This window comes from Rattus rattus, chromosome 6, assembly GCF_011064425.1.
Source record: "Rattus rattus isolate New Zealand chromosome 6, Rrattus_CSIRO_v1, whole genome shotgun sequence".
Lineage (NCBI taxonomy): Eukaryota > Metazoa > Chordata > Mammalia > Rodentia > Muridae > Rattus > Rattus rattus.
The window spans coordinates 62,471,246-62,488,211 of record NC_046159.1 but is presented as its reverse complement, the minus strand read 5'-3'; the positions used below and the strand labels follow the sequence as shown (position 1 = coordinate 62,488,211).

At 51.0% G+C, this 16,966-nt stretch overlaps 2 protein-coding genes across 3 annotated transcripts; one reads left to right on the top strand and one right to left on the bottom strand.

Annotated features, from left to right (window-relative positions):
• Positions 1–2,456: 2,456 nt before the first annotated feature.
• Positions 2,457–9,350, top strand: Ankrd53 (ankyrin repeat domain 53). The gene is given in 7 exon segments (XM_032907231.1): positions 2,457–2,493; positions 3,485–3,749; positions 3,836–3,965; positions 4,262–4,461; positions 6,341–6,505; positions 6,907–7,027; positions 8,661–9,350. Coding segments are annotated over 7 exon segments (1,608 nt in total).
• Positions 9,351–9,886: 536 nt separating this feature from the next.
• Tex261 (testis expressed 261) lies at positions 9,887–16,764 on the bottom strand. 2 transcript variants are annotated; one of them, XM_032906238.1, is made up of 6 exons: positions 16,616–16,764; positions 15,986–16,065; positions 14,706–14,859; positions 13,256–13,323; positions 12,371–12,497; positions 9,887–12,280 (listed from the first exon to the last, which is right to left on the bottom strand). In XM_032906238.1, exons 1-6 carry the CDS (start codon positions 16,683–16,685, stop codon positions 12,165–12,167), a joined length of 615 nt encoding a protein of 204 aa, XP_032762129.1. In that variant the 5' UTR covers positions 16,686–16,764; the 3' UTR covers positions 9,887–12,164. The 2 variants fall into 2 exon arrangements, with proteins under 2 accessions (XP_032762129.1, XP_032762131.1); XM_032906240.1 differs by having other exon boundaries at positions 12,395–12,497.
• Positions 16,765–16,966: the final 202 nt, after the last annotated feature.

The window sequence follows — 16,966 nt, the reverse complement described above, 5'->3', positions numbered from 1 at the left end:
GGACTTTGTTTTGTTGCTTATATGTTGGTGCCTCACATGGGTGATTTTAGCAATGTCTTTCCCCTCTCTTAAAGCCTCAATGTACCTACTTCTGGAAACAGCCCTGCACACACAGTCACTCTGGGAGGGTGGGGGTTTAAATAAAATCCTTTTTGACTGTCTGTCTGATCTCTGTTTAACCCTCTGCCTCTGCTGATATTACACCAAGCTTCTAGCTCTCCCTAATTCCCAGCCTCTTGTTCTATTTCCCAAGATGCCTCTGGGGAGTAACCGGCAGAGGCCATTTTTATCAAAGACCTGACTGATGTGTATTCTGGCCTAGGAAGACTCTTGTATGCGGTCTCTCCAGGGGCTCCTCTAGTAAACCAGTTGGCCTACTACCTTTTTTTTTTTTTTTTTAACCATTTACTACCCAAATATCCAGGATTTGAACTTCTCCACACTTAGAAAAACCAATAATTTCCTTTGATAGGGATCTTTAAAACTCTCAAGTCCCTCAGATTGACTAGGTATAACCCCCAAGCCCCTGCTGTGGGTGAATGGACCACTTTTCTCAGTAACATCCTGCTTTTTAAAAAAAAAGTTTCTGAGCAATCAGAACTCAAGGCCTTTCTCCTAACCTTTGAGAGGAATATCTACCCTATTTGTGAAGACTTGGGGGAAAAGGACACTTAGCTTTTCCACGTAGCTCCCAGTCTGTGGCTTGGAGCTGGTGACAGAAGGAGGAAGAGGCAAACTGGCATCTTGCTCTTCCAGTTCATATATTTCAGAACTGAGGGGAGACGAATCCCCACTTTCTCAGCCACACACGCCCATTTTGGAGCTTCTCCGATTGCACTGAAATAGGGGTGGGGCTAGGAATGGCTCTGATGGCTCTGAGGTTTCCTCTCGTTACTTATATTTTGATTTTCATGACTATTTTCTTATTTTTATATGACTTAGGGTAATGCTCTTTTCTTTGCTTATTTTTAATTTTTAGTTTTGAAAGTTTTCCCCATGTAGCCCTGGAACTCACTGTGTAGACCAGGCTGGCCTCAAACTTGGTGCAATCTTCTGCCTCTACCCCTGGACTGCTGGGACTGCAGATGTGCACTGCCATGCCTGGTCCAGTGGACTGGCTGCCTTTTAGAATCATTCTTATAGAAGCACATGCTCAGCCACAGAGGGGAAGTGCCGGTGAGCACCCAGGCCTCGACCATGTGGGTATGCCCTCCTCTGACAAGCCATGCCTGCAGTCCAAGGATAGCTCCTCACTGTCACTTATCTGCTGCTCCCCAACAGTTCAGAGATAACTCCCACTGCCCCTTGGGTGTCACAGTGCTACCCACACAGCTCATTCCAAGGCCACTATCTACTTCTGGTCAGTGTAGCCCATGAAGATTTAACAGACAGCCTTTTACCTATTCAGCTATCCCGAAAGTGACAGAAACCCAATTCAAACTAGCTTAGGCTTCAGAAGGACCTTGAGATCACAGGATGGTGGGGGACAGCAAGACTTGCATACTGGGGACAGTACCTTTCTGGGTCCTGTGCACTCTGTGAGCACTGCTTCCTCACCCAGCCTCCTATCTCCCTTGCAAATGACTCTGGGGCCCTGCTATTGCCACTACCCTCCAGGTGCGATTCTGATATTTCTCTTGGTCAATTGTCTGCTTTTTACCTCTCGTGCTGCATGGGTCTGGCTAAAGTCTTCCATTAAGAGCATCCGTCCCTTCTGACACCTCTGCCCAACTCCCCTACCTTCTTGTTCCATTCTGGTGACCCTCCTTTCCCAGAAGTCCTCTTTTCTCTTCAGAAAGAATATAAGGCAGAACCACCTTGAAGTAGTTCCTAACCTGGGTGCATGGAAATATCACCCAAGGGATTTTGTCAAATACCAATGAGTTGATCCCCATCACATTGATTAATCTGAACCTATTGGTATAAGTATTTTGTGTCTGTCTCCTCATGCCAGGGTGATTAGGATATGGCATGAAGACTATGATGCAGGAAGGTCAGGCGCCTTGGTTACAAAGCAAGTTCAAATCCAGCATGGGCTACATGAGAACCCACTCGAAAAATGCCTAAATAAAAAATTAAAAGAAAATAAGACTATAAAAGATTCCAGGTGCAGATAACAACATCTATGAGCACCTCCAGAAGCAGCAGTTGTCCTCCCCCTCCCATGGTCCTAGTCACCAGACAATCCTCAAGATTTGACCTTACTTTGTTCTACTGCAAAGTCAGTTGCTAAACCCCACTTGCAACATGAAAGGCTATGATTCGTTAGTTTGTAAGACGCCCAGATAGAGTGCCAATTCCAGTGTTCTTTACAGTTCAGCAAATGAGGGTCATCAGCCATACCTTAGTTTCCAATGTGAGAGTTTATTCATTGAACAGCAGGCAAAAGAGAAAGCAGCAAATGACAGACAGACAAAAGCAGCAGACAGACATCCATCAAAGCTGGATTTCAAAACATGTCGGAGACAACCGAAAGCACCATCCAGAGCAAAGGCACGGCAGTGTGTGGGAGCTGTCAAACATCTGCGGAAACTGACTGCTGAGGTGGTCGGCTGGAGGTCCAGATCGAGTTTTCCCTCCATGGATGAGCTTCCCCATGGCTGATTGGCTGGCTTCCCTTCCCCCTGCAGGTGTCCTTAGATCATGGGATAAATAATAGTAACATCTGTTGGAAATAGTTCACCTTCTAGCTAAGACACAACATTTTACTTCTGGGTCGCTTTGCACCTCTCCCAAATCCCGACTCACAACTCAGTGTGAGTTAAGGACCCACACTGCTTCAGGAAAAGCTGTTCTTGAAAACATTTTATTATTTTTTTGGATTTAAATAAAATAATGTTGGGTGTTGGCAACTAACCTCGCTCCTTGGAAAGATCAGCTTTTAACCTCTGGGCCACCCCTCCACCACCGAGAATCTCTAGTTTGTAAGATCTCTGAAGATCTTAGAATACCCTTTCTCCTTCAGTTTTCCCAGGGCACACATATCCTTCAAAAGCACAGGACAGTGACCCACTTCTCCCAACCGGGCCTTGCCTCCTACTGTCTACTGGGTTCTAACAATGTAAACTCTAGAGTGCAGAGCTGCAGGCGTACACCATCATACCTGGCACCTTTCTGAGATAAGAGCTGGCTGTGTAGCGCACCCAGGCTACCTTGGAACTCACTATCCTCCCATTCCCAGGAAAAGAAGCATAGTAGAGTTGCTCTGCTTTGGGCAACCTGTGTGACATACCTGCTGTCCATTATTCTGTTGCTCTGAGGAGAACGTCATAATTTAGTATTTGGAATCGCAGAGGGAGCTAGTTAATGATTTCAAATACAAACGCGCTGCTTGTTCACTTGGCGCCGAGCCCTGCTTTCTATGAGCAGAGATGGAGACAATTCATTTACCAGTTGCCCTTTCCGTTTCATCTCTGTGATTCCAATAGAGGCTAAGCCCGGGGGGCAGAGTTCCCAGGATTGCAAACTTCGTCCCTTCCTTGAGTCCTGGCTGGGGCCGCGGATGGCAAAGGCTCTGCCCCGGAGGCGGGAACGGGGGCGGGTCGAGTGCGACGACGCCACTTGAGGCGTCGGTCTAATGCCGCTACACCCCCCAGGAGCCGCACCACTCCCCGAAGAACTGGGGCCTTGGATTCCAGAGGGCAACAGGGGAGAAAAGAGCAGTCCCGCCCCTCTGCACAGGGAAGCACACTGCAGGCAGAACACAACTCGAAGGTTCCTAGCAGCGACCCCGAATCCTCGCAGATCAGGTGGGCGGGTGCGCCGGCTGGCGGGCGGTGTAGAAGTCCGGGGCCGTTCTCAGTCTTCCCGCTCACCCTGGTCTGGTCGATCCTAGTACCTCCGAATCGTGGAACCAAAAAGTGATCGCGACCTACTCCGAGTTTTTCGCTGCCTCGGTGGGCAATGTGGATTGGCTTCGGTTCTGTGTGAATCCGGAACGCAAGGAGGTCGTAGTCGACGACAAGGTAAAGCTTGCAGCATGGAGGCAGAGTGAATTTTCCCAACACCCAATCAAGTACTACCCATAGAGATGCCATTCGATGAACTAACGCTGGGAAGCTCCAAAGTGGCCTTTTCTATGTTGTGGTCCTAATTATCCACTCATAGTAGGCCCATTTGGAAGCAGAGAGGTAGGGGGATAAGGGCTGTGAGCACCTCTCAGGGACACAGGGAATGCGGAGGACAAACCCAAGACAGAAGGCGGGGTTGTGAGCTCTGCCTCCACCCTGCTGAGCCTTTCCCTGCGCTCTCCACTCCTCAGGGGTTCACAGCCATCCACTTCGCAGCCCAGAAATGCCAGCTTTCCTGTCTTAAGGTCTTGATAGAGGAGTACAAATATCCTGTGGACCTGCCCACCAATAAAGGCCAGACGCCCCTGCACCTAGTCATCCATAAAAACAACAGGTCGGACATTCTCCCCTGCGTTGACTACCTGCTCAAGAAAGGGGCAGCCATCAACTCGTGAGTCCAGCCTGCTGTACGGAAAGACACTTGGGACACTGTGTCTCCATGCAGGTGGAGCCTTGCAGGACAGGATGAGGGGTTCCTGCCTGGAGAAAGCAGTCAGGGGGAGCATGTAGTGTCCTGGTTCTTAAGAGACTGGGCATGCAGAGAGGGCAGACCCCATTCACAGAATCTTAGCTCAGGCAAACTGGGTCTGTGGGCAAATCACTCTGCCTCTGAGCCTCCGTTGTTGGTTCCCACATTCAGGTGTGCACATAATGGGGCCTCACAGATACCACTGTGGGCTTAGGAAACCTTGACGGTCTCTGGGTGTTTCTAGTTTGATGCTAAGTTTGGGAACTGGTTGTCTTCAACTGAGGTTGGGAGGATGATGTGTTTGTCCTACATGGCTTTTGTGATAAAGTAGTCGGAGTGACAGGCGTTTGTGTGCTAGAGGCCAATCTCAGGTCTTCTGCAAGACTACTACATTCTCTTGACCACTGAGCCATCTCTCCCGCAAGGAAAATGCATACCAGAGACTGCTTTGTTCACCCAGAGTCCTTACCAAGCATTCACTATGTTTTAACAAATACCATACCCAAGCCAGGAACATAGCCATGAACACAGGGAACCAACCCCTGTCCTCACAGAACTGACTTTCTAGTGACTGGACAGTTTGCTAATCAAATACATGAACGAATGACCACAATTCCGAGAGCTCGGCTATGAAGGGAACAAGGGGGAAGCACTGGAGAAAGATCTTTTTATAAGAAGCAATGGCCTCTAAGAAGGTAGCTTTTCCTTCTTTCTTCATCATTTTTTAACGTGTCTTATGTAGTCCAGGCTACCCTCAAACTGGCTATGATAGCCAAGGAGGATCTTGAACTCCTGATTCTCATGCCTCTGCCTCACAAGTGCTAGAATCATCATGCCTGGATTGATACTGTGCTGGGGATTGAACCCAGGGCTTCGAGTATGCTAGGCAAGCATTCTGTCAGGGGAAGTGCATCCACAGCCCCAGGAGGTGACATTTAATTGTAACATTTAATTATAGGTTCAGTGGATAAAGCACTCATTGTGCAAGTGCAAGGAACTGTGTTCAAATATTCAGCATTGACCTCCTGTAATTCTAGGAGCTCCATGTAATTCCATGGGAGCCAGAGATAGGAAATCCCCCAGCAAGAGGACTAGCTTAGATTAGCTGATTCAGCATGCTCCGAGTTCAAGTGAGAGGCCCGGTCTCTACATATAAGGTAGAGGAAGATGGAGGAAAATACCACATTGCCAACCTCTGGCCTCCACACAGTTGTGTATATATCCATATGCACGCATACACACATGTGAATATGCATATACACATACGCACACCACACACATTAAAATTAACCTCAACTCGTGGACCAAGTGAGCTAACCTTGCTTTGCCCAAAGCCTAGAGGGAGCCAGACTTGGTAGTATATGTCTCTCTGTACACTCAGCACTTGGGAGACGGAGACAGGAGGATCAGGGATTCAAGATCATCTTTGGCTACATTACAAATTCCAAATCAGCCTGTACTACAAGAGACCTGTCTCAAAAATAAGACAACAGTCTCTGAGATTGGCGACTCTGAAGCAACCCATATATCCATATGCGCACATACACACATGTGAATATGCATACACATACGCACACCACACACATTAGGGCATTCTGTCATAACCAAACACATCCTATAGTTAGATGTTACTGCTCATAGAGTCTGTCCCTCCTCCTAGAGAAGAGAGACATGAAGCCCCAAGAAGATTAGGTTATGTCCACCATGGTTGTGACAGAGTGGGCCTTTGGAAGTTGGCTTGCCTGCCTGTCTAATGCCTTTACCCTTCCCTTTTGCCCTTTACCCATGGTATACCTCACAGGCAGACATGTAACGGCTCCACACCCCTGCACCTGGCTTCTGTCAGTGGCATTCTGGGATGTATTAAGCTGCTGGTGCAGAATGGAGCCAATGTGCACGCCCAAGATGCCATAGGCTTCAAGCCCATTGACTACTGCAGACTGTGGAACCACCGTACCTGTGCCCGGTGAGCCTGTGACAATCATACCAGCTCCCACTTCCTCTTGCAAGGTCTTTCCCCCAGGCTGAACCTCTAAAGGGGGGAGGGTTGAGGAAGCCAGGTGGCAGATGGGTAAAGTCTGGGAAAGAGGCCCCAAGCAGGATATTGTCAGCATGAGTTTTGCCTGACCTCTCCTCCTTTAGATTGGACATTGCCCCCTTCCTTGCCTTTGCCCTCCCCCTGTTCTTCAGCCAAGGTCCAAATCCATTGGACAGTTTTCTCTCCTCTCTCCAGGGACCCCTGGGCAGTGGGATGGGGGTGCCTTACTCTTCTCTGCTCTGGCAATCCCTCCCATCCCACTGGGCCTCAGCACCTCCTCAAGGGAAGCCCAGGTACTATCACCTGACACAGCCTCACCTTGGTGCCAGGTTCTTGAAGGATGCCATGTGGAAACATGATAAGATGGTCTTTGCCCGAGAGATGGAGAGACTGAAGACTTTGAAGAAGAAGCTGACCATTATGGAGTATCGCTACCTGACTGAGTTTCAAGTAAGGGGGAGTTCCCCCAGGGCTGGGTTCTGCTGCCAAACTAGGGCCTTCCTGCCATGGTGAGAGGAGCAGCTGGAACCCTCCCTTCTCAGAAGTAACCCCTGCTCCCGCAAAATCCTCCCTTAGAAAGCATCCCTTTAGGCCAAAAGTCCTGTCCTGTGCCAGAAAGCAAATGCAGCCTGAATTATGGGGTATTCAGAGTCCTTGTTAGGCACTGACCCTCTAGGATAAGGATCTCTAATGGAACTGGACACTTCCTAACGTTGGAGTTCCTACTCATTTTAAAAAGCCTTCTAACAGATGCCCTAACCTCACTGTACACTAAGCTTCTGCTAGGTCCCAAAGGCCAGCAAAGCGTGGTCCTCCACTCAAGGAACTTAGGTGCTAGGGAGAGGTAGGTTATGTGGGGAAGGTCCAGGAGGGTACTCAAAGTGATGCCAAGAGGTATCTCTGAATACTGACAGGCATCTATCCATCTGAAGTAGGTAATGACTAACGCACAGACAGAATCACTGTGAGGAATACATGGGGCACACTGGAGCATTGTGGAGGCAGAAAACAGCCAATTTGGGAATCAGGTATAAGTTGCGGGAAGACTGACTGACTAGAGGTTTGACCAGGGTCCAGACCAGTGACGGGGCAAGAGTTTAGCAGATAATCATGGAGCATAAAACACTAAAACGAAACAGGAAAATTAAGGCTTGGATTCTTTGTTTTGTTTTTTGAGACAGGGTTTCTGTGTAGTCCTGGCTGTCCTGGAACTCATTCTGTAGACCAGGCTGGCCTCTGCCTCACAGGCATATGTCCCCAGGGCCGGCCATGGCTGAACTCTTCCGGTTGCTCCAGCTGTGCTTCTCTAGTCTGTGTTACCCAGCCTTTCCAGCTATCAGGTTCTGTTGACCCCAACCCTGCTCAGCAGCCCCCACAGACCTCCACTCAGGATCCTCTTGTTGGCCTCCATGGGATCCCACGACCACTCCTCTTCCATTGGCTAGGACAAAAAGGAAGCCAGATGCTGCCTGACTTGGGGCAGCGCAAGGCTGAGGAATTAGGGCTCCAGGCTTAATCTAATCAGAACCTGCCTCTGGAGCTGGGTCAATCTCCAAAGCACCTGATTACTTAGCAACTGTGTGGGAGTGAGACACAGAGATAATAGGGCAGGGACATTTCCCCACACGCAGGAGTTCAGTGCGAGCAGTGGTAAAGATAGAACTCTGGCTAAGTCCCGACCACCCAATCTGGCAGCCAGCCACTGTCCTCCTCAAGGTCACTTCCCAGAAACCTGTCCAGCATCATTACTTCCATCCAATCCAGGCCTCCTAGCCCTTCATCCATTCTGGGGGCAAATCAGAGAGCAGGACTTTCTCCATTGAGGTTGGGGCTACCTCTGGGGGAAGTGGTACCGTCTCTCTGCCAAGCTGAGGTTGTCTGTCTGTCCTCAAGCTGGAGGTCTACTACGAAAGTCTTTGCCTCCTTTGTAGCCTGGGAGCTCAGTCAGAACAAGAGATGCCTCCTCCATCAAAACGAGGCTTACCTAAGGCAGCAGGGAGACTAGGCCTGAGGTTTCCCAGGGTGCTAGCCACAGGGTCTCCTGCCCATGAGAGCCATTGCCCTGTGCCCTTCATTGTTGCAGAAAAAACAGCAAATTATGAGAGAGGATCTTTTCAGAAAGTGGCTCCAAAGCAAGGTGCTGGCCCGGACCCTGGGCTCTGCTGTCTCCAAGCAAAATGCTAGTGTCCAACCTTGGTCATTGGCCTCCAAGAGTTTAGAACACCAGATTATTAAAAGCTTCCAGTATCCATCTATAGAAGCTCAGCTGAAAAGCTTGCCCTCACCCACGGTGCCACCCAAGCCCATCTACAAGCAGAGCAAAATCAGTCGGCCCAAGATATGGAATTGTAGTCCTAACCCTGCCAGGCCCCGGATCACAGATATTGGCCACCCACAGGGTATACGCCTGGGTGTGCACCCAGAACCCTGTAAGGAGCATGACTTCTGCAGATACCTGGAGATGACTCAAAATAAACTTGGGGGTGCATGCCTGCGCACAGTGGACTGTCAGTTGGTGAAACCTGTACCCCAGCTGCCTTTTGAGGTGATGATCCGGGTGCTGTACCCAGGGACTCGACCCTACAGGATGAAAGTGCCCCAGGGCTTCTATGCACGTGACATACTCAAAGTGCCCCAGAAACGGCACTTGGGAGATACTTGTACAAAAACAATGGCCATGAGCCTACGTGACACATTTGATGAACCCTTCCTAGCTTCCCTGGAAGCTTGTCAGACTTGAGAGGCCTCACCCTCCGAGCAAGTTCTCACATAAAGTTGTTCTGGAAGCTGTGGTAAAGGAGAAAGTGTTAAGAATTGTATTGTGGTTAGAAATGTGGTAGGGTGTTCATTCCCAAGGGCAGAAGCCATTCCTAACTATCCCTCTTCCCGAAAGCACACATCTCACCGCTCCCTTTTCTCTATAGAGAAATTGCCTGGCTCCCTGGGATATGCACATCTGGACAGAGCACAAGGTTCAGAGTAGAGGGCTGGTAATGTCCAGGGACACAGCAATACAAAAGTAACACCCTGGTCCTCAGGTACCTTAACCTACCCTAGCACACCCAGGGACAAGGCTTCTAGGACAGGATACTCCTAGGAATTCTGCCACATGTCCCTCCTGTCTGCTGCAGACCCTGACTGGCGATGGGGAACAGCTGGTTTCTCTGGCCATGCTCCTTGCTCATGGCCCCACTGGGGTGTGTGAAGCGCAGTTCCAGGAGGCTGGGCACTTCTGCCAAGAGAGGAAGACCTGTGGCTTTGATTGAAAACCTCTCCTGGACCCCATGTGCCCTGGTCACACACTAGAGCTCACTCTTTAAACAAAACATTTATTGAGTGCCTTCCTCGGGCCAGGCGCCAAAATCAGGTAGTAGATAATAAAAACCCCAAGGGCTTTCCCTGCCCTCGAGGAGCTTCCAGTCTAGTAGGGGAGCAGGGCAGACCATATCGCAGGCCTAGAAGGATCTGTGTGGTAGCTGGGGTTAGGGAAGGAGAGGGGACATTCGAGGCTCCTTGGAAGGAATAAAATCTCCGAGGAAAAGTGGCAAAGTAAGTGGAAGGAAGGGAATCAAAGCAGCTAGAGCCATAGTCTCTGCATACAGGAGGCTGAGTGATGAAGCTAATAGGGACCCAGGAGCCTCATACACCACACTAAGGAGTCTGGACTTTATCCTAAGGGCAGTGGAGAGCTGGGGAGAGTTGGTGGGCAGAAAAGACTCAGCCAACTGTGCATTTCAGAAAGAACCCCAGCTGGTCAAAGGATAAATACAGGAAACTGTCAAAACAAATGAGGTGAGAGATGACAGTAGGGTGACTCAAATACAGAGAGCAGATCAGTTAGGCATAGGGCAGAAAGAGAAAGCAGTACCCGGCCTGGCTCCTGAGCCATCGAGACCAGAGACAGGTGTCAAAGAGCAGGTGAACGGAGTGGATGCTGAGCTCAAACTGTCTCTGTGCCCAGAAGGCAGCAGAACTGTGGTTAAGAAGTAGCTGGGACTGAAGGCTGGCCCTGGCTTCCTCCACAGCATCCCTAAAGCCACTAGCACAGCTGCACTTCCTGAGGACATCCACAAGACAGCCAAGGAGCCCCTGTGTGCACAGGGCAAGAAAGAAGCCTATATAACAGAGACTGAAAGGACAGAGGTAAAGGGACAACAGTCACACCAGTACTGAGAAACGTGAGTCAAGAAGCAGACCATCAGCTGTGCCGCCCCCTCCCGCTCCACCAAGGCCCAGCAGGTGATGCGTGATGAGCCTACCAGGGTTGGCCTGGGAAAGCCGTCTGAACAAAGATAAACTGAACAGCAAAACAAGTGGGCCAGCCTGAGCCCACGGCGGGCAGCAGCCTATGTCCCTTACCCAGCTGAGTGGCAGAAATTGGTTTGGCCATCTCACCTGTAGCTGCAAGACAAATTCAAGGAACGGCAGGCCAAGACTTGACAAAAATGCAAGAGCCAATGTGATGATGGATGCATGAGAAAGAAGATGTTCACCAGCTGGGGCCTTCCCCAGGCTTTGTCTATCTTGGCACCTGCCAGACTCACTGTGAGGTATGGTCAGGGGAGGGGCCTTCACTCCATGGACTGTGAGCCCCTGCAAGGCACTGTATGTAGCTGGAGTGCAAGGTCAACAGATGCTGGTCTGTGCCCGGGATGAGGCCCACCTTCTTAGAAGACAGAGCTCAAGTCCCTCCAGGAGCCAGAAGCGCAGGTGAGTGTGAGGCCTGTGTGCTCTGAGTGGCAGCCTTTCCCAGCCCCATTTCTCAAGAAACAGGCCACAGCCTAGGCTGCCTAGAAGCCAATGCTTATTTTTATATTGAGCCTGAGATAGAATTTACCAAGAAATCTCTCCTTTTTCTCAAAGGAAGACATAAATAGGATATTATGTAGACGGTCTGCATCTCTAACCCAGCCATAAACTTTCTACCCCCTCCCCCACTCTGGACTATCACAGTCTCAGGGAGGAGACACGGAAAGAAGGAGAAGCCTCAGAAAATCTGCCTTTGCTCACTCATTCTCGTCTCTGTTCCCTTCCCACTTAGGGGCACGAGAATCCCTTCAGAAGGGCAAGAGGCAGAAGAGGAGTCCCTAGCGCAGGCTAGCCCAGTCTAGGCAGAAGGTTAGCAGGCAGAGAAGATGAACTCCTGGGGTGTTAAGGCAAACAGTGCCGCCTAGAATCTTTATTCAAAAGGGAATCAGCATTGGACAAGGCCCACAATTCAACAGCAAAATGCACTTTTTCTGGAAGTGCCGATCTTCAGCTCCTCCCTATGGTCACCTGCCTGAGAACTTGCTGTCAGTTCCCTACCTTCATAGACGCTTCCCTGCCTGCCCCATCTGACCAGACCCAACTCTGGAGAGGGGAGGGCTGGGGACATAGCCTCCTGGCATAGCAGGCTCTGCTACCCTCTCTGGTGCCCCTGGCAGCATTCAAGCCTCCTGAGGAGGGTGGGGATGGGGCTTCAGAACAGAGGGGAGGGAAACCTGGGCTGGCAGAAGACGCCCTCCAGGCGCCCCAGCACTATTAGCCCAGAGTCCCAGGGGCCTGGCTCTATTGGTCTTGCCCCCCACATGCCCTCCCCAAAGGGTCAGTATATCTTCTGCCGACTGGGTAGGATGGCCTCTTTGATGAAGGAGAAGACAACCAGGATGCCTAAGCGCTTGCCTCGCTTGCCTTTGGTGAAGTAATTGGAGACCACGTCATCTGCAGAAACATAGGCAGGGAGGTGAGCATGCATGCGCATGCATGTGCACATGTATGCAGTTCTCTCAGGGCTGGTGCCAGTCCCCCCACCTGACTTAAGAAGCCCTTCCTCACCGCCTGGCTGCATGGTGGAGGGCAGGACATTCTCCCCAGCCGAGAGTGACACGAAGAAAGCAAACGGGATTATCCACAGGCAGAATGTGAAGTAGGCCAGGACCTGGTGACAGGAGAGACTGAGAAGGGAGAGCCCCAGGGGTGTCCCAAAGGCCCACCCTATCCCTGCAGGGGCAAGCACTCAGGGACCAGGACTCTCTGACACTTAGACTGTGAGGGGAGGGAAAGTACAGCTGTACGAATGCAGTCCTTCCCCAAAGTGACACTGTTCTCGGAGGATGGGGGTGGGGGACTTCAAGTAGAAGGAATCCTGGGGAGGTGCTGATGGAGCTGGAGCCAGGAGTCCTGCCTTGTGAGGTCTGGCTCACGCAGGCCAGCCTGTTGCCCCTTCCAGACTAAGATGACCCTAGTGAGGCACCCAAAGGGATACACTGGGGAAGAGCAGTGTCCTCCCATCTCACCAAAGGGATCCCTTCTCTTCTTCAGACACTCTACCTTCTATCATCGTCATCGTCATCATCATCATCATCATCATCATCATCATCATCATCATCATCGTCTAAAAATAACGAGCTGGAGAGATGGCTCAGCAGTTAAGAGCACTGATTACTCTTCCAGAAGTCCTGAGTTCAAATCCCAGCAACTACATGGTAGCTCACAACCATCTATAATGGGTTCCAATGCCCTCTTCTGGTGTGTCTGAAGACAGCGACCGTGTACTCACATACATAAAATAAACCACAGTTCCTGAATGGGCTCCGCTTTGGCTCACAGCTTCAGTCACAAAGCAGATCACGTAAGTCCCTTTTGTCTCCCATCCCTGCCACAATGAATATGTACTAGAGACTGGGCACTTCTTACCTCAGAGAAAGGATAATATTCTTCCGCAAAAAACTGAAATGCCAGGTAATGGTTCACCACCACTAGCCCTGTGGGGATGGAGAGTCTGGTCACAGTGTGCTCACCAAACCCAGGAGGCCCCTGAAATTGGAGCCCTGGGTTTCATCTTGATTCTATCCCAACTCACAGCATGGCTCTGGGCCAAGGGCACTGCCTAGACCTCAGTCCCCATCTGTTAAGAATAGGTGCTCAGCCCCAACTTTCTCACTACAGAGGGCAGCAGGAACAGCATCAGAAGGTAGACTGGAACATTGTAGCATGTTATAAAAAGAAGGGTTTGTGTACATATAATCCATGATCATGCCATTTCTCTCCCAAGAGCAAGGTTCGAGAAGAGGTCATGGGCCAGCAGAGCACACACCACGGTGGATTCCGCTCCACACTGTACAGCAGGGAGAAGGCCTCCTCCTCAGATGGAGATTCTCAGCGCCCCTTGGAAATCTAGAATGGGGAAAACTGCTGTGCTCTGGTCCCATACACTCTTCCCCAGTGTGTACACGTTCATGAAAAAGAGCAAGTAAGGAGACGGCTGTGCAGAGGTACAAAGCCCTACCTGCCTCCATGGCAGGATGAAGGGCAGGCACCAGAAAGACCATGTTTCCCCATACCTACCTCACAACTACATGCCTCATTTCTGCCCTTTACCATGAAGATGGCACTCCGCCATGCCATGCACAAGGCTAAGGGACACTAAGCCATAGATAGCACCTGGTACCCATAAGGTACCTCAGAAAAACTTTCAAGGGAGTGACATAAGAAGCCAGAGGAGCCTTATGGTGGCCAGAACTGCTCGTTGGAAGACCTACAGGGGGCCTGGTGCTGAACAAACTCCTGCTGAAGAGATTCTGAGGTAAAATCGCACCTGATATTGACATGCCCCAAAATCTTAACAATCTACCCTTCTATGGATAACATTCAGGTTTTCCCCTAGACTCAGAAACAACTCTAAAGCACTCCCCACACAACCTGCCATCTCCACCCAGTCTACTGCAAGGAAAAACAGTGTCTGTGGCCAACCACTTTCTAGAACCTTCCTCACAAACATCTGTGTACATCTGTGACCACCGCATGAACCAACTGGATCTAACACAGTTGCTCAGGGATGAGAAATGGCCTTCTAGGGACAGGAAATAGTGTGCTTTCTCTTCCTAAGCCTTCCTTCTAACTTGACTCTTTGGTAAGGTCTTCCTGGCTGGGGCCCTTCCACTGATGAGGACTAGGCCCTAGGCAGAGACAGGTTCTAGGGTCCTCAGGAATGAGAAGCCATTTTTTTTTCCCAAGCAGTGTGGCCTCCTGCAAACCTCAGCAGCTTATCAGCTGCTCCCCTCCTCAGTATCCCCAACAGGTCAGTGTCTGGGATACAGCGCCCGCATCTAGTCCCGTCAAGTCCTCCCTGCTTGCCCCCTCTCACCGCATGACAGGATGAAGTTAGGTGATGTCAGCATGATGAAGGGGAAGGTCTGGAGAAGGCCAAAGTAGACGAGGTTGGTGAAAAGGCCCACGCCAATCATGCTGGTGGGGAAGCGCTCAAAGACGTAGAGGCCGATCAGCACTGCTGTGGAGAACTGAAATAGGCAGAGGCACTGGCTCAGGGAACCTTCTGGCCTCCTCTGTCAGCCCCTGCCTGCTCTGCACAGCATTACAGATACACTTTGGTGTTCTTGGTTCACAGAAACCACACTCAGCTCTCAAAGGTGGTGTCTCTGAAGGTCACTTCTAAAACATTATTGACAGTGATCCAAAGTGAGCAAAAACATTTTACACAGCACCAAACACACAGCCACACATGTGACAGAGCACAAACTCAATTTGTCTGCTCTAGTCTTTTCTGTTATTGTTTCTGGAGCTGGAGCTGAGATCTAACCCAAGGCCACATGCATGCCATGCCCCCCCCCCCCGCCATCCTCTGTTTCATAGCTTTCTTGAATGCTAAGCATGATCTACTGAATCAATTACACAATTCAGTAATGAACCCAGCAGGCAGTCTGTGATGAAAGGTCTACTTGCTATACCAACCACACCCACAGACTGAGCCAATGAACTGCCTGTGGCCCTGTCTTTACCACAATCTACAACCCCAGGCTATGTTCAGACTGAAAGTAATTGCAGATATTAGGCTAGTGAAAGGTGAACTTCTCTGTCCAAAGGCACTCCCACGGCCACCTCAGCCTTCCTCACAGCTGCTGAAGGAAACCTACCTACAGCCTCCCTAACAGGGACAGGGAGCAAGTCTTCTGGAAAAGAAGCCTCCCATGAAGCAAGAGAAAGGGTCAGGCATGCTCCCTTAAAACAAATCACACTGATTAGAGAGAAGGCAATAAGAAAGCATTACAAACTGTCCTTACTGTCCCTATACGTCTGAGCCTGGACTGGGATTGGGGAACTGGTGTTGGGACAGTGGATATAGTGGGGGAAAGCCACACGAAAGCAAAGCTGTGGGTACCTGTCATTGAAATATCTGCACTGTCACCTTAAGGAGTGGCAGTAGGTTGTGAAACAATGCCACCTGAGGCTGGAGGGTCAGGGGTGATCTGGACCCAGGAGTGCAGATTGCAGGGTTGGGGGAAGAGGGACACCCTCAGAACCTGGTTCTCAGCACCAAAACAGTTCCAGCCCAAACAATCCCCACTTCCTGCTTCTGATGTAGGGCAAGCAAGCCCCGGATGACTCCAGGGAAAAGCGGCCTCTTACCCAGATCATGTATTTGATGATTCTGCTGGTGGCCACCGTGTACTCTTCAATCAGCTCTGCAAGGTAGTACAGTCCAGCCGCTAGGTAGGAGAGGGGAGGTCACAGGAGGGGACAAACAGGAAGAGATCAGTCAGGGGCACTCCCATCAGCCTGCTTATCCCGTATTCCCCTACCAAGCCTCCCCAGACTCCAGGAAGTCGGGAACAAGCCAAAGCACCCCTGGGATGTCCTCAACTGCACAAGTAGAACTTTGCCAAGACAACTGTAGAAAGACTTTATGCTGACCGTACAGCATAAAGTTAACCTCTGTTCCAGGAACCTTAAACTCCACTCAGTCAACCAACACCTGCAGAACACTTAGTTTACAGGCCGAGTGCTGTACACTAGCAAACAGCCGGGTGAGAGACAGGCAGGGGCCTCCCCGCTGCCCCAGCCGGAGGGGACAGGCAGAGTGGGGAGCCCAGGGCTCCGAGAGCAAGGATGCGTCTCCGGAACCAAACATCCCCTCCAGAAGGTTCGGCGGAGGTCCAGTAGGACCAACTCGGGGTCGTCAGCGCCCAGCTGCAAAAAGCAGCAGCGGTTAGCGGCTCGGGGCACCGGGGCGCGCGCGGCCCGGGTCAGCGCTCTCACCGACGGCCAGAGTGATGAATGCCACCTGGATGAACAGCGACAGCCAGCTCAGCACGTACATGAACCACATGGCGCCCCCCGGGCCGCCGGGACGGGCCTGCGCGGTCCGGCTCCCGCGACACTGAGCGGCCGCTGCCGTGCTGTCCCCGCCCCGGGGACGCCGAGAAGAGCGGGGTGGAGCGCCGCCGCTCCTGCGACCCCGCCAAGCCCGCGAGCGCCGCTAACCGGCTCGGAGGATCAAAAATCGCGCTGCACCCGGTACGGAGCGCCTACACAGAAACCAGATTGACTGGGACCAATACTGGCTCAAGTCGGCTCCGTACAGCCCTGGATCCTAGTTTTCTGTGAGAG